Raw genomic sequence first — 24,297 nt, 5'->3', positions numbered from 1 at the left:
TCTTTCTCTCTACCTTGTCTCCTCTTCTCCTTCTCTATTTCCTTCAAATAAGTAAAAAAAGTGTATTGAATTTGCATTTGCTTGCAGTAGCTACCACTGATACTCACCTGTTTATCTCAATAGAATTCTATACAAACCTTTTGGAGCTAGGATAGTTTATAGTTAGTCCAAAGGAATTTTTCCCTTATTCTCCTGCTAGAAGGAAAATTTTAAGACATTACAAATAATACATAATCAGTAGGGAGAGGGCAAAATTATTACAATTCCAGTAGCTGAGGTGTCATAAAACTTTAGCTTTTGTGCATTTTTTTATATAGCATTTTTTTCTTCACTGAAAGCTGATATATTTAGCAAACATGACTTCCAGCTCAAAAACAAACGCCAGAATTATAGGAATAGAAGCAGCAACCACTCTTCTTGTCCCACAGAAATATTTATTCAGTTTGGTCAGTAAACTATAGGAATTTTCAATGCTGAGAACTTGTACTTAGTACAACATCATAATATTGACAACAACTACTTTGCCTTTTGTCAACATACCATATGAACCACAGATTAACTTGCTCACAATAAATTACAGTGTGATAGATGAAAAGAGCTCAATGACATCAGTAAATCAGGAACTGGTTACAGTTAGCTTCACTGACAGTATTTAGAAATGGTTTTCAATAGTAAAATCATTGCAGCCAAAGACTAAAAAAAAAATGTACAATAAGAGCAAGGAAATGCATTTTTGGAGCAACAGTGAGCTACCAGTAAACACTTCATACAGTGATCTTCAAGGCACAAAGCAAAAAAACTGGGTATGGGTTTTTTTGCAGGTTGATGGACTCAGGGAAGGTAAAATTGTTTTGAATATAAAATAAATACACTTTCAAAAGATGCATACAAAAGTCAGTAAGTCAGTCTAATAGCAAGGCTTTCACAGAATGCCACACTGACAGAACACTTGTGAATCCATTTCAGTCATGAAATCGTGTTCACAGCTTGAATGACACAATCACTGAGGCAAGGGAACCATCACTTCAACATAATTAATGGGGAAGAAGCCAGACTCTCCATTTAACATCCCCTCATACCAATTCTCATCAATCTGATTGGTCAAAGTTATGACATCCCCTTCCTTGAACCCAAGCTCGCCTTCATTTTCTGGCTCAAAGTCATAGAGAGCTTGGCAGCAAGGCTGATCCATCTGCATTGAAGAACCTGCCCCAGTGACAGAAAAAAAACCTGTTATTAGTAAAGCCCCACAGCAGCCCACCAGCCCCTCAGCATAAAACAATGGGTAAAAAAATGTGACTTACAGTGTTTGTCCTGCTATGAAGATCTTCATTCCATTACTTATTAAAAATATTAATGGTACCATATGCAAATATAGTAATAGTACATTTGCAGAAAACCAATAAAAATTAAGTAACAAGAAAGAATCAAGTTAACTTTGTTCAAGCAGTTACCTTTTTTAAAAGATACTTTCACAAAGAGGTGTTAATTAGCTCAGGTTTTTTTATGTGGATATATATGTAATATATTTATGAACAGTAACTTATTCTAGTAAAATGTAATCTGATGTTCCAACTGTAAAACTTAGCTCTGTGGCCAAGGACTAGCCAGAGGTTCAAATGAAGTTCAGCTATAATAGATTTTTAAAAATATATACAGCAAATCTAAGTAAAAGTCTGGCAATTTGAAATATATTTATAAAGGATGAGTAGGAGACAAAAAATTCATATGCTGTCATGTAAATAATAGTAAAACACATTATGGTTTGACAAAGAACTCTAGAACACCCCAGTGTTTACATTAAACCACTTAAATACTAAGTTGTTTGGGTTGTCTTACTTGCAACAGGTCCCCAATAACCCTGACTCTCTCCCAGCCATCACACGTGCTACTCCCTTTGAATAACAGTGTTTGGGTAAATCTGGACACAACTGGTAACGCAAGACAGGTATCAGAGCTGGGATGTTCAAATCCATGCAAAAATGCACTTCAGTCTGCTAATCATGGGAATGTGTAGCTGAAAAGTAACTGTTCATGCATTTTGTAGTTAACAAATCAGGAGAAGTGTCTTAAGGAAAGCAGGTGACAACTATTCTGGTGATCAGTTAGTGACAACAGATGTAATAATCTTTTTAATTGACAATAATACAATTTGGAGTCATATTTGGTGTTAAAATTGAGAAGTAGGAATTACTTTTACATTTTGTGGGTATGGTTTATCCTTTTTAACAATAGAAGAAAGCCTTTTTTTATATATCTATATAATAATAACGGAGGAGAGCTGTTAACACAGAGATACCCCTGAGCAAACCTGCCCAGAACATTGCTGTGCCAAAGCTGGACTAGTCCTCTGCCTCTGGAAGGCATAGGACAGTAACAAAGTTTTACAAGAACAAACTAAATTATGTCTGGTCTAATCCAATGCCACAGGTGAAAGCCTGGTTCTGGACATATTTTTGCTGAAACTGTCAAAAAAAAATAATTTATGCTTCCCAACAAAAATGGACTGATTGTGTTCAAAAATTGCTGAGTTATTATCAGTCTTTGCCCAGGCAGAACTGGTACCAGCTCCCTGGAACTGTCAGCAGCAGACAGCAGCACTCTGAATAACTGTCCAAGTTCCTTGCTTTCACCAGCTGCTCTGATGGGGCTAATTTATTATTGCAAGCCAGTTCATTTCTGACAGTAAGGTACCTGATATAAGATGGATCACATTTGGTTCATTTTAAGCTCCAAAGAACTGAAAAGAAATCTCTGGCAGCCTGGAAAGATTTTTAAATAATTGTCAGGGCCAGTACAACCGGTTTCACTCCAGGCTGTAGGATCAGTCAAAGTCTTCATTAGAGCCAGGCAGCTGCTGCTACTGTATGTAATCCAAGGAGAAAAAGCTTCCCTGAGAGAGGCAACGGGGGCAGCCCTGCCTGACAGCCTGCAACATGCACTGCTTAACATCACAGAGTTGGCAACATGATTCCAGCCTTTTTCTGTCCATTAAATACTTGCACATCTTTTCCTGTTGCAGACATTTAAGCTGAAGAAATTGCACTCTCCCTTTCTGCAAAAAGAGCTGGTTGCTTTGCAACACCTGCATCCCTCCTTAATTTCTCCAGTTGTGGAGCTGAACTGCCACACTTCACTGTCATGTTCAAAGATGACTTGTCATTAAAACCAGACCACTCAAACCTGGACAGCACAAATGGAAAAAACCACCACAAACACAGGTTAAGCTAGAATTGGTCTGTGATTTCTAGAGTGTTTCAGGATGAAACCAGGAAGCCATTCAATGCTGGTTTGTGTTGTTGGTTGGTTGGTTTTATTCCCCAAAGGGAATTACTGCTTATACCTGCACCTACTCTGGCTTCTATACCGTGTTGTACGTACGTGGCAGCTAAATTCTACTTCCCTAATCACAAACTGGAAGCTTGCTAAAATAATTAATCCAAGTCTCCCTCAAAGCTGAAATGAGTAAACATTTAGATGCTTTTGTTGAATTCCAGCATGTGGCAACCAAATCTGGCTGCCACATGCTGGAATTTCACATCATAGTCAGACCTGACAAAAAGAATGGAAGGCATGATATAGCACAGCATTTAAAGGGAGGTCTAAAATGAGCCAGATGATGGTCAGAGCTTCTGCTGATTAAAAGGATAACAATGAATGAGAACAAAACCACAGATTTGTTATCTGTACTTAATCAAAGCAGTCAAATAATTCACAACATTTAAATTATGTTTCTGTGAATCTAGCCTTGAAAATGTGTGCAAGCTATTAGAAGTAAATAATCCCCATGTGTTAGGGATCATACAAAGGAAAATACTATTTCTGCTCCAAGAAGCTGATACTTATCTTGAAAAAGTATGGTGAGACACAGGAAAAGCCATTTAAACAGTCAGAACTGGATTGTGGCTGTTGTGCTGGATGCACCAGTTACTGTAAACTGTCCTGTTGATTTCCATGAGTTCATTGAATACCAAGATAATTAAAGGTCTACATTTTTTAGGGTCAATGAGTAAACATGGGAAATTAGGCTTGAAAGAGGTTGTTTGTGTAGGAGGAAGTGGTTACTTTTCTAAGCAAAGAGGATGATCATGTTCCTATCCTCCATCACATGAAGACCCTAAAACATTTACCAATTTTGCTTAGAGCTGCCTGGTTCACATTTCTAAATCACAGATCAAAAATATTGTCTGTTTCATTATTCTGATTTTAAACAGGAAGAGAAATGTACAAGGACATGTCCCTGTGTACAAGGACACCGTGGATCAATTGCTTCATGGCAATGATAAACCACTGTAATGCGTGTGCTGTTTTATCTCTGGTGTGACACACTAGTTTATATACAAATGCTGAATCTGAATCTCTTTTCTCCACTGCACGTGCAAAGCACAAAAAATTAAGCCTACATAACTTGACAAGTCATTGATAGAGGCCTAGAAAATTTTATGCTGAACTCCTAATAAAGGTTGCTCTGTTTCTCCTACTTTCATCCAGATGTGCTGTGAAAATAGCCAGAAAGTTACGGGTTGCTGCAAACATCTGCAGTGCTTTGAATGAAATGTGTCCTTACATCCCATGTCTTAGGGACCAGTGGTCTGACTGGAGAGGAGTGCACAAAGAGGAGGCTGTCTCTGGGCACAGGAAGCTTCACCAACACACCCTCAAACAGCCTGAAGCACGAAAGGAAGAAATCAAGGGATAAGATCTTGCTGGGTGGATTTATACTGCACAACTGTTGGAAAGCCCCTTCAGTATGGTTTGTGTAATAGCTTCATCTTGTAGCGGAGTGCAAGAAAATTAGAGAGACAGCAGAAAGAGCATAAAATTGCAGCTTTAGTTCTCTCATTTCTCTCCTAACAACCTCTAGAAAGGAACAAGATTAAATGGAAGAAGAAATTGGAGCATGAGGAAATAAAAAGATTAGGAAGAAGATCTTAGCTACCATGCCAAGTAGAGAAGGAAATCTTTGACTCCCTTTTTTTTTCCTTATTCATAAGATGAGGAAAAGCTATTTCAATGAGTAGGATAACCCTACTAATTTTAATTCACAGACTTTCAAGGGCTTTCAACAGTTGATTTGGTTTGGGTGTTGGGTTTGTTTGGGTTTTTTTGTGGAATCAGAGCCTAGTAAAAGGAAGAGATCCTTCTCCCACACCAATAGGTACCTCAGCACTTCAGTTCATAAATGCACACACTTGGATCCGTACTTCAGGGGACAGTAATGTAAAAAAGGTTAATTAAATTAGTAAAGGTGGAAGAAATCTCTCTGAATTTTACATGGCTAATAGTTAAGATCCTGTACTGATTATTTTTGTTCTCAGACTGTGGAGAGAAATTAGCATCTGGAGATACTCCAGACAGTGAATGATCTAACACACCCACCTTAGGCATCTGTCTTTGCAAGAAATTAACTGTTTTATGCAAGTGTCTCTCTCTCCTCCCACCCTCAGTGGCAATACAGAGAACCTAAAGGACCAAGCAGAATGCCACATCTAAATTTCAGATGGGTGAGACACTTGTGAGGGATCCTGCTTCACCATTCTAGTTCCAAATCTGGGAAACAAACTGGAGTGAGATGCATGGCTACTGATGCCTCGTGCATCCATGGTTCTCATGGCCAAAGCAACACCTCACCAGCAATCTGGCAAAGCATCTACTGACATGTTAATTCTGTGGCCACAGACTTACCTGATGATTTTACGGAAGAACTGTAGGCAATCCCATTGTGCTGCTGATTATCACCAACTTCCAGAGTTGTTGTTATTACAGGCTTTGGCTTAAATTCACGTTTAGGCCGACTAGATGCTACATTTATTCTAGAACACAGAAGAGTGACAAGAGATTTACTTGAAGGGACAAATACTTACAGATCTTCCACTCAGAGTTAGGTTTTTTGGTGTTTAAGAGGTGGGGAAAAAAACCTTCAGCTGGTTTTGTTTTCAGGTCTTTTTTTTGAGGGGGCAGGGTGGGTTTATTCACTGAAAGCTGCTCAATTCTCATGCAGTATTTCTAGCAGGTCCCTATGTTATTTAATGCTTCGGTCCTGCTGACAGAGCCTGAGGCTGACAAGTGCTGAGCACCCACAGCAGCCACTCAGCTCAGCAGAAGCTCCAGGAATGAACCCTCTGGAAAGCTCAGCTGCAAATAACACAGGCAGAAACCCAGCCAGGACAGAAGTGCCCCGGGACTACATTTCCCACCACATTGCCTATTTATTAGGGAAAATGGGAACCAACCATTTGGTCAGCACAACTGCCTCCATACCTTTTCCTATATGTGTATGTGGCCCAGCCGAGACCTCCTTGTCTCACTGGCCCCTCCAGCTGGGATGGTGCAGGGTATCTAACAGACAGGGCTACCCCTGTGCTAATTGTCACAGCCACCACATCCACCCTGGTCTCAGAATAGCCCAAAACAGTTATCTTGACTCTATGACTGCAATGTCAGCCTGTGCTATGATGACAATCCAGTCTTTCAGGTCTCCCGTTCTCTGCTGGTTCTGAGTAACTTATAACCAATTAATGACAGCAGCATTTTTTTTCTTCTGAGGATGACACAAAATATCAGGCCTTTTCATAAGTGCATTACACCACAGCTCTGTTCTAGCCAGCTGGCTATTTCCTTACTCTGCTGCAGAATTTTTTATACCCCTTACTCTCACTGAAAATAGTCCAACTTCTTCACAGAGCCTCCAAAACACAACTCCAATTATCCAGGTTTAAATAAACTTCCAAACCAATGGACGCTGCCCTGATTAACCTCTACAAGTGTGAGTGAGAGATTGTGCACACACTCAAGGCTTACTGGGCAGATCCTGCATTACATTAAAGGCTTAGAAGGCAGCAATAAGTTGCCAAGTGGCACCAGTTTAAAGCAATCAAGTCCAGTAACACACAGAGCACAGCAAACGTGCATCTGGGAGATGGTGCTACAAGACCTGTTGCTTCTGTGACTTTTCACATTCATGAACCTCAGCTGAAGAAAAGGCTCAAAGATTTCTGATGGGTTGAGTCTTACCGGTTTTGCAGCTTGCTCTGCAGATCCTCCAAAATTTCTGTGGATTGTTTATGATAATCTAGTGCTGCTTCTACAAACACAGCCAACTGGCTAACTTGTTCTACCTGAAATATAGAGAGAAAAATAGTTTTAAGGAGCCTGCAGTGCATTCAGCTGAAGGATAAATGAACAGATCATTCAAAACACACTTGGTATCTCAGAAGACCACGATACCTTGTGGGGGCTATTGAAAAAGACCATATGTGGTTGTATCAAAAAAACTGCCAGTTGGAAACTGAACAATACTGAGGTGTAACTTCTAGTTCACTAGCTCAGGGCTGGGTCCTTGAGTCATTTCCTTTCACAGTGTGCAAACCCCCTTCTGCTTTCAACTTCCAAGCCAGCTGTCTGTCAACACCCAAGCCTGAAACATGTTAAAAGGACATGACTCCTTAGCAGGTGAAAGTGGGGCTTTTCAGATCAGCTATGTTGGAAGAAACTACCAGGTGACAGCTCTTATGACTCAGTCCCATTAGTGTTTATTAGCAATGTTTACAAATTGCAGTTCTGACATGATATGGACTTACCTCACTAGATGGCAGCATTTCTAAACCAATAAATGAGACATGATTTATCTACTTGGATTTAAAAAGTATCAGCCAATCACTCAATAATATGGATGCTGAGGAGATAAAGAATGTGAAGGAGACAAAAATAAAAATATTTTTCTTCATGATATAACAAATAACCTCATTGCCCTAGCACACACTGAAAAGCTCAAGCTGTACTGAGCACGGAGCAGTAAGAGATACTTATTTGTCCTCTTCCTTTATGACAGCATTAGGAGGACAGACCCCAGGAAGTCTGACATGCTTCCATTCAATCATGATGTCTTCAGACATTGGATGACAAGAAGATATCTGAGTAAACTTTCTGCAAATGTTCTATGGACCCATGACAATTTTGTGCTGTATTTTGTCTGCTTTTACTCAGTTAAAAAGATTATTAGAAATTCTGCTGGGATTCCAGAAGAGCCAAACATTGTCACATAGCTTACAGAAATGAAATGCACAGAACCAAACCAACAGCTGCTACAACTCCATCACAGTCAAAACAGAGTAATGTAAACCAGCTGGGGACAACACACAAAGTGTCTGGGGTTTGGATAGGGTGGTCAGAGAAAAGTGATGTACCAGGACTGTCCAAACAAGATGACTAAGAGCCAGGAGGGATATAGAATGGAGGATTAGGGGAAGAGAGAGAGATACTGGGAAAGAGCCAGAAGAGCCTGAGGAACTAAAAGCCACTTAGCAAGAGGAGGCTGGGGCTGGCTGAGTGGGAAAGGCAGAAAGATGGATCTGATAAGAAGTGCATGCAACCGTTTCTATGTGGGAGGTCTGGAACTAGCTGTGCAAAAACCTGAGATGTGGATCAGGACCTAGTCTGGGGAAGGCATCTGGCAAGGTGGTTGGGAACCAGAGATTGCAGGTCAAGGAGATCACGAAAGAGAGATGTGGGGAATTGCAGAGGATGGGAAGGCAGCAATTGCAGTTAAGATCTCTGCAAACCCAGCAGGACAGTCTGGGGTTAGACAGCAAAGCTGTAATGAGAAGTTTGAGAAGGACTTACAGACTGGGTCAGCATGGAAAATGGAAAGGAAGGAGCACAGAGGTTTTTTTAAACAGGAACAATAGAAAGTGGATATGGAAAAAACATCAAAGGGACATCCAGTTCACCCCCTCCCAATGGCAGAATTAGTTTAACAAGAAAGTGTAACTCATTATTTCTCTCTAGTGGCTCAGCTAAACCGTTTTAATCCATTTACTGTTTTATCCTTAGTTTGCTCCTTTGACTAGAGATAAACACTATCTGAAACATTCCTCAGCTGCTTCTGGAAGACAGAATTATAAAACACATACACTGCAACCAAGCAACTGGCAGAGCCTACAGTGGAACAGTGTGCTGAAATTGTTGATAGAGGATGTTACATTTTTTGCTGCCCTCATACAACGTGCACTAGTGAAACAGCAAGAGACTCACTGACCTCCACGCTGCTGTAACACGAGTCCCACTCACAAACAGGTTAGGAGCTACAGGCTGGTTTATAAGTGGTCGTTACATGGGTGTGCACATGGGGAGAAGTTGCTTGCAGTTAAGTGTTCCCACTTAACAGCTCCTCCTTGTTGCAGCTTGCTCACAGAAAACAGCACTTACTGCTTTCTAAACGTGTTTAGATATGCCAAAATCTAGGTACCCCAAGCCACAAACAAACTCTGATTAATTTTCAGAGCCAAATAATAATGATTTTCAGAGACAGAATCACACAGAGACTTCAAATCAGCAGCAAAGTTTAGACTAGAACCAGCTACAATTCAGAAAGTGGAGTACAAACCCCTGCTCATAGTTTCAGCAGCAGGTCTGTAACTAGTCATCTCCCAGCCTTCTACCTCTGACTTATCAAACTGCACACTACTCTCAGATAGTTCATTGCTCATAGATCATAAAACTGTTTTATACCCCTGTGACGATCTTGTCTGAGCCACTGCATCTCCAAAAGAAATTCCTAAATTCTCAACTTCTCCTATTTACTGCTGTGTATTATGTTCCTCTCTGACAGAAGAAGAGGAAAGAGGAACACCTTCTGCTTGCAGACCTTACCTCCTGTGAAGAATGGGACTGGCATTATCCACTCCCACACACACTGCCCTCCTGCATGTGCTGCAGCAAAACAAAATAAAATAAAATGCAGGACATGCTTACATCATTTTCTAAGAAATTGAACATGCTTCTTTCAGCCAGTTCCTTTGACTCTTCAAATTTTTCTACTGCTTGTTTAACTTCTTCATCTGGTATCTTTCCAAGACGCTTCTTTTTATAATCATAATCCAAACGGCGTCCTTCTAGTTTCTTCAGATGATGCTAAATAAGACAAAACATTTATGAGAAGGTCCAAATAGGACAAGCCCAAACAAATACATTGTGATTGAAGGAAATTTCAGTTATGGATGTAGCAGAATCAAAGGAAAACAAGGATCAGATTATCCTGTCCATCCTATCCAATCCATTCCTTTGATTTAAGACAGCATCAGGTAAGTCTAGGACCATATACATGCATGAAATTTTAAGCTGTATAGACTTTAAATAAAGAGCCATTTGTTAACACTTGGGGAACTGGCTATCCTGAATTGCTAACCTTAGACATCCAACTCTTATATTTCATTAAATGTGCAACACCTCAAATTGTCTAAATGAGAAGCAGGATGCAATGTAAGTATGTGTGTCCCCATATGCTACATTTCATTCAATTTTACCTCTTGAATTATTTGCAATATGAAAGCTAAAGGGCTTTTTCCCCTTCTCATTCTATAAGCAGTGCTCCAACAAATCCTGTTTTCTTACTTTCCTTGCTAGGTGTCAACTTGACACTTCTATCTGATAGAACTACACAAGCTTTTCTGTTGCCAAAAATCATGGGACTGACTTACAGAAAATGGACTCAAAGTGACAGAACAAAATGCTCATTAGAGCTTATATCAAACAACTTCTTTTCATCAGTCCAGAAGAACTACAGCTGAAAACAGTTATGTATCATAGGAGACAGCTAAAGACATCAGGATGTTATTACCATCTTTTTGCTATGCTTTCCACATCCATTTACATGTAAACAAATAAAATAACTTGCATTTCTGCATTTCATCGGGGTTTTAACTTGCCTATTATCCAAGTCTATTGGAAGCAACAGACTCAGACAGGGATTGCCTGGCTTTCTTTGAATTGTCACAGTGTAAACAAAAGCACTGAAAAGTTAACTCTTAAGGTTAAAAATGTGTTCCTCAGCTTCCCATGTTTTTCCTGCTGTGGCATATGGCACTTCAACATCTATGGCACCTTTCAGATCATTCTATGATTGCCCTGAATAGCCTTTTCTCAACAGTTACATTCATTCTCCATTATAAACAGCTTTAGACTGCCAGAGCCAGCACAGCAGGAAAATCAGCCACAGTAAATCACAGCCCACTCACATGCTCATAAGAATTAATAAAAAATGTGTTTAAAATAAAATAGCAGAAAAATACAGAATATAATTTTCTGCACCATCCTTCTTGTACCAAATGTACAAGCAACATAACAAATTGAGTAAGTCAGACAAGTGACAAATAGCCAGGCATTGATTTCAAGCACATTTGATCAGTGTTTTGCTAGACAAACTTGAGCTCAGTGAAATTTATTTACCTCCTTGATTTCAATAAAAACATCTCAAGGAAACAGAGTTTGATTGACTCTAATTATTGATAAATGAAGCTTTACCCTGGAAAACTTACCCCAATCTCTTTTAAATCCTTATCCTGCAATAACTGTAGAGGATCAATAAAATTTTGTTTGACATTAATATCAAGCGAGTCCTTCACCTCTGCCATTTGCTTCATACTCTCACCAGCATCCAGTAGTGCAAGGCCTATGGTAAAGAATAGGCTACTTACATCACAATATATGTAAAACCAGAAAATTTGTCTTATGAAACAGCTATTTCAAATAGGTATATTTGTATCTGCTGCAGTCCCTTGAAGAGTGAAAAAATACCACAGGCTATGCACTTCTTGTCCCCTACAGAACACTAGAACTGGAAAATTTCTGTTCTGAAGTGTACTTTCCCTGAAGGGCACTGGGGAAAAAAAAAGAACATCTTTCCTAATCATATTTATATAGGTTACAAACCCTCTCCACTTTGAGAAATGCAAACCAAGCTGATGAATTTGTACAACTTTAGTAATATTAAATATGCAAAAAGTGAGTAACTTTTTGAACACACAATCCTGTTTTAAAGTGTCCTCACATGCAGAGTGCTTTTCTTCCAAACCTCATTTTGGCTCAAATTGTTGCTGCTGCTTTAAATCTACCTGTTTAACATAGCTGCATACCTTTATTAAGCATGTGATGACCAGTAGGCAGAACACTGACATGTTCTTTCCTCACTGGTTTTGCAAAAACACAGATAAATCCAGCTCACAGATGAGTTGTGCCACTTGACTCTTTGTGAGGAGAATAAATGAGTCTGTGTCTATCAGCAGCATCTTTCCCTGGGCAGTACCTACCTGGGCTCGAGTGCAAGGTTCCTACACCTACCATAGCTGTTATTATTTCAAAACAAGCCACTGTGTAAATTGCAGATATTAACAACAGCACATATTAAAGCCAGCCAGTTCTGTACTGGCTTCTGCATGTAGTCCCAGCCCATACTACTCCCACTACCCTTTGTTCCCTTTCCCTTCCCAAACCAGGATTCTCCTTTACTCATGTATTTCTCCCTTGTTCTCTCCTGATCCCAGCCATATCCAAAAGGACTTCTCAAATATAGGGTAACCTTTTTAATTTAAAGATTAAAAGAAATACAGTGCATCTGAGAATCACCCTAAATCAGTTAGGTTTGACAACTTAGATATGAAAATGGTTGTGGTAATAATATGAATCACTGGGAAGCATCAGTACTAGAGCTACCAAATCGACTTGCAATAGGGGTGGACAAATATGCAGAAGTATTTTTTATTAATGGTATCAGTCACCCCCTGATCACTGTACTTAACTTGCCCTCTTACCTGCAGTAGCTATTTACATGGGTTATGTCACCAAGTAATATTCTGCAAGGAACTTTATGCTGAAATATTCCCAGAGGAGATACACAAACTCACCAAACATAGAATCATCGCCAAGCTCTCTGCCATACCGTATCATGCAGTCTCCCAGGAGTCCCTCTGTCTGGGGATAGCCTGTGGTTTTAACTTGTCCTCTGATCTTTGACATAGTGTTCAGCATTCCCAGCTTGGCTCTGTATGCTAAGAAGGACATAAAAAAAGATTCAAAAGTTACTAACACTTTTAAAACTAATATATTTAAAGCAATGAATCATTTCACAAGCAACATCATGAAGCAAGTCACTAAGCTGGTCTGTAGATTCCTAAGTTTTCTGTTGCCAGCACTTCACAGTCAAAAGTGGAAATAAGATTCCATTCAACAATATGAGTCACATGAAACTGCTCTTTATTCCCAACTGAATGTGCATTACTTCTACAGGCAGATATACAGCAGGAGTGGTTGTCATCTTCCTGTGGATATGCACCAATACTCAAATTCCCTTAAACACTCCTGCTTGTGAACTCCTTGATCAGAAGTCCTGCAGAAGGCAAATGCAGAACACATACAAGCACAGCCCAAGCCAATGTCATGAGCTCTCTCTCTCTCCCCTCTCTTGCTTGTGAGAATTTTGCAGAACTTCTCCCCTCTTTTGTTTTTTGGGTTTTTTTTTTCTTATTTTTTTTCCCCTGTACCAATAATCAAGACAGCAGAAATTTATTCTGCAAAATGGCCTGGTACATACACATTAATTTCTTGCTATCTTGCACGTATCATGACAGAACCATGAGTTGATCCTTTGAGAGTTTTTCGCTCCTTACTGTTATCACTCAAAAACTTCTTCAACACAGCAGCAGCCATGAGCAGGGCACTCCTGAGAAATGTGGACAATAGTGACCAGCTTCATCATGAACATGACAGCTGGGCTAAGTACAGGCCCAAGTCCTACCATCCTTATGAGGATGTAACCCATCAAACTTCCTCAGGGATGTGCATCTCACAAGGTACCCACAAGAGCCACTCTCTCTGCAGGCAGTGGGGTACCTGACTACACAGGGGTTCAGTCAAACAGTTCTCTAACAAGTGAAGGTTCTTCTAACAGCTGGTTTGGACAGTAATCAAGGTCATAACAGATAAACTTTGTGACTGACTGCATATGTAAACATGTCTCCTTTCTTGTTTCTTAAAACGCATTTGAAAACTCTCTATTCACTGATGATCCAAAACCCACGAAGACTGAGCAGTGTCCAGAAAATGCAAAACCTCATTCAAACACCAGGTCACGCAGCAAGAGCCCACCTCCCGGGGCTACCTAACCACCAGCACCACTGGTGGCACCAGCCCATGAGTTACACTCAATGGCTTTTTAGATATCTGCTGAAAAAGAAAATAAAATAGGTTGGCATTCTCTTCAGGGGAGAGATCTGAATCCCACTGTGGGAAATCCAGCACAAACACCAACACACGTGCTGTACCCCAGCCCCAAGCTGTCCAGGATATGTCACACATGGACAGCCCACACACACGGCCCAGGAAACCAGATGCATGGTGAGCTGCAAGTTGAACACACCCCAGACCAGACTGAGTATAAACCTGACAGTTGTGCACTGAACACACAGGGTAAGTTCTCAAGGACACTCAGAAGCCTGATGATTGTGACCTAATTAGCTTTTAATTACTTAGGATGAATTTCCAAGTAAGAAGACAGTGTTCAGCTAAATCCAACACCTATTGTTCCTTTCCTACCTGGATTTGGCTGAAGATACTCTGTGGATTTGGACAGAAGCTCCACTACAGCTTTATTGGTAACATCAATTTTCTGAAAAAGAAAGATAATACAGTTGGCAAAAAAACCCCAACTAAGATTACTAGAAAGTTTACCATTTTATTAGACATAATAAACTATTCTAGCTGATTATTAACTTTTATTTAAAATAAAGCAAGTACTGTAGGTTGAAGTAAAAATCCATGTCATAGTTATGACATATATAAAAACATATTAACTGGCAGGTAAGACTGGGAAGGAGAGAAGGTTTATAGGTTTATATGGGCTTTCCAGCCCATCAGTCTTGACTACTGCTTACACATTCTAGAGTACAAATTTCCTGCCAGTCAAACAATTGTTACCACGACTGCTTTTCTCCACAGGTGAAAAAGACAGAACATATCCCTCACAATCTTGGTGTCATGGCCATTTAAAGCAGAAGTTTGCACTGTCTTCCTATTTAATAGTTTCTAAAGAGCTACAAAAATTAAATTTCTGGTTTGTTTCCCTTTCCTCCCTTAGGGTCTGCAAATTATTTTTTCCCTTTTAATGCAGAGAAAGGAAATAATTATTCTGTCATCAAAGAAACTGAAATCTAAGAGCCTGTTTAGATCAGAAATTCCAAAGTGCATGTTGAAAAAAAAAACAAACCAAAAAACAAGTCATGCAACTCTTTTTCCTCAATCTGCCAACAATAAAAGCTGTGACCTAGGTCCACTATTAAAATTAAAAAATACACAGAAAGACAAGAGCAATCAAAAAAGTACATAAAAGCTGAAAAAGCAAAAACTGGCAGTAACATTGTTTATTTTGCAATAAAACTCTTCAGTAGACAGCAAACATCTCAGTTTTCACAACAGTTCATAAAAATTTCCAAATATGGATTCAAACTATGAATGCAATTTTGTATCAAGAGAGATTTTAACCCTAGTAGCTAGATTTTTTGTAATTAATAATATCAGATGGGAATGCTTCATGATATTTACAAAGACTGATGAAACACTGAAGACTTTTGTCTCCCACCTCCCCCACAGGCAGAGGAGAAAGGCCCCTCCTGATGCTCTGCACCATTCTTGGAGGAGTTTCCCTTCACTGTCAAGAGCTGTCAGTGGAACCTTTTCCCTCTGTTCAGATGTTGTGGATGTCTCTCCCTTGGCTGAGCTGACAAGGCTCAAGGATAAACTGACATCCTTACATATTTCTGTTGGGAAGCACATGGTGGGGTGTGTGTCCCCAGATAAAACTACAATATGATTCTATCACTTGAAATATAAAACATTTTTTATTTTGCAATAGCTTAATGTTGAAAAACATGATACTGTCCTTACCCTTTCCATCTCTTGAAATTCTTCATCTAACTTTGTTCCTTCTGCTCCACTTATTTTTTCACTGAACAACTGTCAAAATATAAAATTAAACAAAAAATTGCATTATTATTTGACTACAGAGTAAGTATCTTTAAAGTCACAGGTATCCATTTCAGGTTAGAAAATATGCAGCAACCTTTTGAAGCAACTGTGAAAGGGATAAGTAACCTGAGTCTCAGACGTGAAGCACTTTTTTCCAGAGACAAAGATACTTGATAGGAATTTACAACAAGCAAACAAAAAATTATTTCTCATGCTTCAACAATTTGCACCCTAAAGGCAGAAGCTACACTGCAGACTTCAGGCATGGGGACCAGAGTATGACTGCAGATCAATCCAGAGTAACCCTTTCAAGTACGTCTCTCCAGATCTGTACTTCTGGTGGTGTTTGCCATTAGGTTCAGGGATACAACTCCCATTCCTGCCGCTGGGAATTGTGTGCACTTCTGTGGAAGGAACAGGGTCATGAAAAGGGCTGCATTGTGACCCACCTGTGTAACTAAGCATCTTATGAAGCTGAAAACAAAAATGCCACATGTTCTTCAAAGATTCAAAGCACCAGTTTTAAATCAAGGATTGCAGTAAACCTTAAGATGGCTGAAACATCAGCCAACTTTTGTGTAAAAACTCCAGGCTGTCAGACTCGAGTTTGATCCTCACTAAAGTCATAGCTAGGAATAAGCACTTGAGCAGAACTCAGTTATCTGCTTCTTGCAGTACCTGCACTGCAACAGCACAAAAAGAAAACCAGATCCTTGCCCAGTGGGAAACAGCCTTTGAAAGCATCACCCCACAAAGACAGAAATGGTTTCATGTATATTTGACAAATATTAAACAAATTCCTGGGGTAATTCCTGCAAAAATGCTATGCATTTCTCTGTTCTCTGTAACAGCATAATGTAAAATCCAGGCCCAGCTACTAACTGCAGGTGCTGCCCAAACTCACTCCCATTAAGGCATTTTGTTTGTCCTCAGCACCTTCTATAAGGGAATTCATCTCACTGAATTAGAAGGGCCTTGGAGACTTGCATGAGCTGCAAATGGGTCAGGGCCCTTGCTAGTGCAGTGGTTCCCTCCTCCTGGTCCCAGCCTGCACCCCCAGGTGTGGGGGGAGCACAGTGCCCTACCCAAAAGCAGCGAGGAGCCAATGCAGCAGAGCTGGGAGCTCCCTGCTGGCTGACCTTGCATCAGTGTCACAGCCACCACACAGCCAAAAAGAACAGACCTGCTTAAGGGAAAATGTGAGTTCAAAGAGAGCCATACTGCTAATTATTTCTATTGGCTTTAATATAGTATTTGCAGTCTTTATGCTTAATAGGACAAGCAGCCCACAAGCTTGTCAAGGTTATCTTTCTTTCAGAAGCACAAGAGCAGATAAAGCAGAGATGGAGAAGCCCAAGTACCACTGAGCTCCTGTGGGTCATCATCCTGCTGCTGCAAGATATCACAGAGAGAAGCAACCTGAGGCCACACATGGAGGGGGACACTGTCCCAGTCTCTGCACAGACACCCTTGAGCACAGATGGAGAAAGGTGCATGAAAATCAGGAATTGTGCACCTTCCTTACACTGGCAGTTTCTGTCTCCTTTCCATGCAATGTTAGTTCCTAAAATAATCAAGGCCATTTTCCACAGCTTCAAACATGTTCTCTTTTTCCAGCAAGCAATGAACAGATCTGTGGTCCCTTTTCAAAGGCTGAATGCAGTGGGGGAATTATCCTTCTCAGACTGAAGCTGCAAAATCTACATTCAGTAGCAACCCATAGCTGTCTCATCACAAATAATCCGTGTACATGTTGGTGAAGGATAAATGCAATGAAGTAACACGATTGCTCAACTGTGAAAGCATAATTAGTAATAAATAACTGCACCAAATGACTAAAATAACAAAATGTCCTACACTTGCAGAGAACAGATCTGAATGTTGTAACAAGAACCATGAGTGGATGGATAGAAAGTTCACACACTAACAATAACAACAGAGAGAAAAAACACACTCCACTGGCTTATTGGAAGGCTGACAAAGATAGTCTGAAAAATGCAATTTCTCACCAGATACACTGGAAGCTGGTATGTTTTCAACAATTCACCCACTGGCATCCCTCAGCTCTCCCTGGCTTACTGATGGCCATACATGGTCACACATACCTCCCTTGAATCACAGCCTGAACCTGAGACATACTGTGTTGCTGCTGGTTTTGACAGGATTGCAGCTGCTGATCCAGGCACCTACACTTGCCTGGTGAGGCTGCACTCCCAGCACTGTCAGACACGTGCTCAGCACCAGGCTGCAGACCTCCCCACCCTCTTTGCACATCTGCTCAAATGCTGCCACCCATCTTGAGTTTTGGTATCTCTTTTTCAGTGTTGCAAAACTCTTCACTGTGCTTTGAATGGATAAAACTTGATGCCATTCACAGAGAAAGAAATTATTCTCTGTAATATTAAGTCACTCCTTGCAACAGGATCTCTGGACTTGCTGAAGCTCCAGGGAGTAAGGAAAACTTAGATGCTACTGGGAGCATATGAAAAGATGGAGCTTGCATGTTGTGGAAGGACAAGAAGGAATGGCCACAAGTTGGAAAACAAGAAATTCAGATCTGTTAAAAAAAGAAATTTAAAAAGAAGGAAAAAAAAAGCACCAAGAGGGTGGTCAAACACTGGGTTGCCCAGACAAGATGTAGAGCTCTAGTACTTGAAGACATTCAAGCCTTGCCTGAACAAGGCCCTGAGCATCCTGTTCTAACAGCACCTGCTTCTATAGCAGGAGGCCAGAGTAGATGTGCTTTGGAGGGCCCTTTGGAGCTACCCAAAACTATATTTACAATGATATGTGAGTGGAAGCACACAGAGTCAGCCACAGACCTGCAGACACAGTTTCATACAGAGATTGACACAACCTAACACACCCAAACCTAGGAGTGAAAGCACTGACCAGAAGACAAAACTGTTGACACACTTTCCTGTGTCTTTGCAAGCATTAATGAAACTGTAATTTCTATCCCAAGGAGATGCCTTTTCAATTTCATTTGCTCTGAGCTCTAATTTCCTTTGCAAAGGAGAGACTACCTGAGTGCTCAGAAAGGCACAGTAAAGAATGACTCCTTAAAGCCTACAAGCTGTCTGTGCTCCTGATCGTAAAATAATTGGTAAAAAGTTCTAATAGTTATAATTAAATTTTACACCACTACAGATTACTTCATATTGGCATAATTGGGATCAGCTTTACTACTCTCACGCTTAGGAACATAAAAGCTTTTGTTCTGATCATAGTGAGTTTAGGAGTGGTAAAACTAGCATCACCACTCTCCCAATTAAAAGTCACAGGATACACAATTAATTATTGAAAATGAATGCACAAAGGAAACAGCTGCTCAGTTTTTGTTCTCCTACTATTTGCTGAGCATCATTTACATGCATTATATCAAGCTGCAAAGTGCTTTGAACTCGAATAGAAGCATGCCCAACTGGGGGGATATGCAATTATGTGGCAGTATCTATGAGTTTTTATGAGCCAGCTCATCAAAGGCAAAACTGCTACCATCACATACAGCATATACTCCAAGGAAGCTTTAAATTGCTTGTACAGGAAGAATCCTTCATCTGCAAACTTGGAATCTGGTTGCCATGGAGTCAGCACCTTTTCACTAGACAGGTCCAGAGCCAGAATTTGGGGCTCTGAAAAAATGCAGTTGCTACCACTGGGGTCACCACCGCCATTGATTAGTCCTGTTTCTGGTGGAACTAACTAGATTTCGTCTGGATCAAAGTTTACAGCCAAAGAATTACTGAGAAATTAGAAGTTTTCTTCTTCTCAGGCATCAGTGCAACTCCCTCCATACCACTTGGTGTATTAGAGTTTGCAGGGTGAAAACAAAAGAACCACTAAATACAAACAAGAAAGCAGTTGCAAATCACCCACTGTATTATCACCTCTCATTTGCAGTTATATACTATAGCAAACTACCTTTTACTGTAAAACTTGAACTCTCTACATAATAGTAGACCTTTTTTTACCTGGGGAAATCCTGCAGTTTGCACACTCCTTGCTTGTAAATTCTTCCTAGATCCTACTGTTCTTTTTAATACTGAAAAATTAAATATGGCATTGTATTATAGACAGTCTAGAAGTCTCTGGTGGGTTTATGTAGAATCTTCTGGGAAAATGAAACTGGAAGAAATCAAATTAGTTTTGAAAGAAACCCCTTCAGATATTGCCCTTTCTATTTGAATGATGTATATTCAGCTACTGTTCAAAATGCAAACTGCAATTTTGTTATACAGTTTTAAAAGAGTAAAACTGTATCTGCTAAGGGATTTATACACCACGAAATACTCCGAGAAAGCAATTTTTCCATAAACCTAATATTGACTTTTTTCTTCTTACACTAGTTCTTTGTTACTCTGATTTGAGATACTGCAACTTTCTTGTGATTTCTTCTGTTGTCATGAAGCATAAAGACAGCACACAAACTGTCTAGAGTTTAAACTAAAAGCTTCAGCTCACTAAACCTAAGCTAGAAAAGCCTCCAGCTTTCATGTAATTTTTCAGTACTTTTATTTTAAGTATGTTGAGATTTACCCTTATTGCACAGGAATTCTATGTTTCTCCATTCTCATATGGATTATAAAAATGAGCTTCAGAAATTGTTGTCTTTTTAATGATGTCTGGTAAATCATATTCACTAATTGCAATACTTCTTCGTATTTCACTAAGGAAGGTTAGTGAACATCAGAAACTGCCAAAAATATCCCAGAGCAACAGAGAGCTGATAAAACTCTCAAAACAATTACCCTATTTTTAATATATCCACTGGGTATAGTACAAGTCAATAGGATTCTTGCCAGCCAATACTTGCACACAGGCTCTGACCTTCTGATTCACTTGTTTGGCTTTCCCTTGCAACAGTCCTTAACTGGATAGAACCATCACAGTTGTTTGGTTTTATTCAGCTACTGTTAAAAAAGTTGAGGAAGTCTTTAACTGGCCAGTAAAACTCCTGTTCATAACTGGCTGAGAAATCATGAAATACTTTTTAATGACTGAAGAAAAGGTATCATATTCTATTGAAGACTTAAGAGCATTTAATGACTCTTCACTCAGAAACAGCATTCATTTTGTCCTGAAGAAGTATCTGCTGAAATTATCTGTTGAAACTTTAATGGGATGGAAATGTCTACATTTGTCATAAATATGTACAATGCCAAACCCATGGAGGCAAAACCTAGATTTTAGGAAAAATCTTTTAAGAAAAAAAAGCCAGAGCTATGAAAATACATTACATGTATTTCCCCTCTCTCTAACAAGGAAAAAAGCAATCAACTGGGAAAAATAACAGATTCATCCAAAATTTAAGATATAGAAAGCCAGGAAATAATATAACTATATGACTACATTTCCCACAGAAACATAACTGGGCCAAACTGCACAAACACATTAAGAGAGATCTTTAAACACTTAGTATTTAGTACAAAATACTACGTTTCCAGTATGGTTAATGTATAATAGTTATGTTTCTCCTAATAAATCATTAAACTTCGAATTATTGCCCCACAGCCAGGTAGTTGTTTTGTTTGATGCTAAATTATTATTATGTATAGAGGATTTAATGCAATGTGACAATACTAACAGCTTTCTGAAGAATCTTATTAAAGTCTGTCATGAACAACGGGAAGAATAAGGTGGCTGGCAGGATGTCTTCTGGCTACAGCAGAATTTCCTTGCAGTGCTCAGCCTCCTGAGGGGAGTGAGATTTTCTGCTTTGTCCTTTTCTAGGCTGCTCCATCAGATCAGAGACCCAAGATGGCAGCCTGTCTTCTAGATCAAAAAGTAGTTTAACTTCAAATGTCTGTAATTCTCTGCTTTGTGCTTCTGCATTCTGCTACAATGCTATGTATAATACCTGGTTTTCCTCTTTCCTGATTGCTGTATTTCATATAGATTGCCAAGTCCCACACTTAAAAATGAAGTTACTACTATATCATATATTGCAGCCTACCAAGAAATTGAAGGTACAACACAGCTTACTTCATGTTTCGTATCTTTGCACATCTTTATGGCATTAAAGAAGTACACACTGGCAAAGCCATCTGCACAAAGTCTGCCCTTGTGATTGACAAATATTCTTAAAAATAAAAAAAAGTACTCTGCTTTATAGACTAGGTGAGCATCCAAAATGAATGGGCAACTTACAGACACCCCTGTGACTGACTTTGAGAGATCTAGCAAAGGTCTGAGCGCTCAGAAGAAAAAGAACTGCCCCACACTGAGAAACTAAACTAAGATGCACATTTTCAAACACAGATCTAAACAAAAGACAAAATAAACACAGCATCTCGCCCCTGAAACAGCTGCAGAGGATGCTGAAACCAACCAGGTTTTAGAATGGCAACCTCTTCAGGTCTCTCCTCCTGCACCAAGAGTGTCCCAAGACACGGTTGTGCAAGGGCAAGGACATCAGAACCACTAAAAGTGGAAAAATCATCTGCAAATGAAAATGGAAAATACATACCTAAAAAGACATTTTTTTCAGGCTTCACCACAAAATACATCAATGAGGGTAAAAGTCAAAACATAAAAGCTTACCAGTACTTGGAGCTGTTCAATTATATTGACACAGCTCATAGTATCCCCATGCTTTGGAAAAAATCCAAACCTCCTATTGTAGAGATTAAACACTAAATAATGGCAAGCACTCTTTACTTGCCTCAGCACTCTGTGTTTTCAAAGAAAACAAAAATATTCTTGCTCTCATGTACTTGAAAGAAAAAAGATTTACTCCACCCCCCAAAATAAATAAAGGGGTCTACTACAAAGTGCCTGTGCCTCAGTCTTGCCAAAATGGAACACTCTGGCTCACCTCCAGCAAATCATTTAAGTTCATACTTCACGAGGTGCTTAACTGCTTTGCTGGATTAAGAGCAGGGTGCTCAGAACCTCACAGTATCAAACTCAAAGGGTCATCACCTTTACATGGCATATTTTAAAACATTCTCTTCTACTAAGCCTGGATTTCTCCAAAGTACCCAGGGAAACAGTAAAAAAAATTTCTGATAGCAACAGACAGAACTGCTTTTTTAAAGAAAAAGTTCATCAAGTCCTGGTTACTGCTCTCGTGGTTACATGAGTGCTATGAAACCTCTGAATTCAACAACACTTGTACATGGGCATTTAAGAAAGTGAAGCTTTCTCTTTTGCTAATAGTTTATGCATAGTTATAAAATGTAATACCATATTTTGGAATTTATGTGAGATATTAACACTGATTAAAATTATCATCATATTACAGATATAAGAATGAAAACAGCTTTCTGGCAGTACCTGTGGTAGAGCACATTTTCATATACATGCAGAGGCAAATTAAGTGTTGCATACAACTGGATAATTCTCTTGTAATTCATTACCCGTCACAAACAGCTGAACCAGAACTCCAGCACAACACATCCATGGCCACAGGAACTCACATCCTGGTATTCCACCAAAAATCTCTGTTCCCAGATATTGGAAGTAGAAATATCAAGTATGAACTGCAGGATGTATCTGTACTTCAAAAACAGCTCATGACTATGCTCACACTACCTGGAGCAAGGAAAGGGCATGCCCTACATCTAGATTCCTGATGAACACAAGAGCAAATCTTGTCCCAGCGGCCAACAAAAATCAAAATACCAAAGAGGTCTCCATTTTTTTAAAATATAGAGGATTTTAGGTATATGTAGAAATGTGTTACATTTGAGGACAAACTAAGACAAATATAATTAAAACATTTCTTAAATATTTTCTCATTTTTAAAATATCACACAATTTATAAGCATAAAAAATGAGCTTTCATTTTCAGAGCACAGATTTGGGTAGGAAATTCCATTTGAATAACAAGAAAACTCCAGGACATTCAAAGGACACCAGGGATCTCAAGGTCTTGCTTTCAAAGAAGGAAAACACACTTTTTGTACCAAAAGATCTCTGAATCACATAAATTTAAAGAAATGCAAGAAAGTACTGACAGAGTGTTTACATTAATGAAGAACATTCCTATCTCACAAATATTTATGAACCCTTTATTACATTACTTGTAACTTCTCAGACAAACAGGAGCAACAAGATCACAGCAGATTATTTTTAGGAAGACAGATGAACCAAGTTATAAAAGGATACACAGGATAAAGAGGAACAGAAGAGAAATATGTTTGCAACGTGACTTGGGAAGTAGGAATCTGAGGGTGTCTCCATTATGCACAATTCCTGCATGGTGATGTTCTGTGAGCTGCTGGTGTCACACAAACTCAGCTTCAAGTATCTATATATCTATATATAATGGGTCACATGCAGATCTATGTCTATCTTTATTAAATCTACCTTCTCACACAGAGCAAACGTTTCACAGCTGAGCATGACCCAAAGTGTAGAGCAGTCCAGCCAGGCAACCAGCTGAGACCACTGCAGTCAACTCTACAGCTGCCAGGATCAACAGGAATGGACTCAGCCCATCCAAACTCCCCATATGCTCAGAAAGAAAATACACCCGTTCACATCATGGCACACAAG

At 39.5% G+C, this 24,297-nt stretch overlaps 1 protein-coding gene across 4 annotated transcripts; it reads right to left on the bottom strand.

Annotated features, from left to right (window-relative positions):
• Nucleotides 1-414: 414 nt before the first annotated feature.
• Nucleotides 415-24,297, bottom strand: SH3GL3 (SH3-domain GRB2-like 3). Of its 4 annotated transcripts, none has more exons than XM_009994481.1 (9): nucleotides 24,255-24,297; nucleotides 15,715-15,788; nucleotides 14,368-14,440; nucleotides 12,681-12,824; nucleotides 11,316-11,449; nucleotides 9,754-9,912; nucleotides 7,015-7,118; nucleotides 5,686-5,813; nucleotides 415-1,206 (listed from the first exon to the last, which is right to left on the bottom strand). In XM_009994481.1, exons 2-9 carry the CDS (start codon nucleotides 15,721-15,723, stop codon nucleotides 1,001-1,003), a joined length of 957 nt encoding a protein of 318 aa, XP_009992783.1. In that variant the 5' UTR covers nucleotides 15,724-15,788; nucleotides 24,255-24,297; the 3' UTR covers nucleotides 415-1,000. The 4 variants fall into 4 exon arrangements, with proteins under 4 accessions (XP_009992783.1, XP_009992784.1, XP_009992785.1 ...); XM_009994482.1 differs by lacking the exon at nucleotides 24,255-24,297 and adding an exon at nucleotides 1,947-1,957 and having other exon boundaries at nucleotides 415-1,192; nucleotides 5,659-5,813; nucleotides 15,715-15,780; XM_009994483.1 differs by lacking the exon at nucleotides 24,255-24,297 and adding an exon at nucleotides 1,947-1,957 and having other exon boundaries at nucleotides 415-1,192; nucleotides 5,659-5,813; nucleotides 11,316-11,348; nucleotides 12,772-12,824; nucleotides 15,715-15,771.

The sequence above is a fragment of the Chaetura pelagica genome, unplaced genomic scaffold (assembly GCF_000747805.2).
Source record: "Chaetura pelagica isolate M959 unplaced genomic scaffold, ChaPel_1.0 scaffold222, whole genome shotgun sequence".
Taxonomy (NCBI): domain Eukaryota; kingdom Metazoa; phylum Chordata; class Aves; order Apodiformes; family Apodidae; genus Chaetura; species Chaetura pelagica.
Note: the sequence above shows the minus strand (reverse complement) of the source record. Positions and strands in the feature narration are given on the sequence as shown.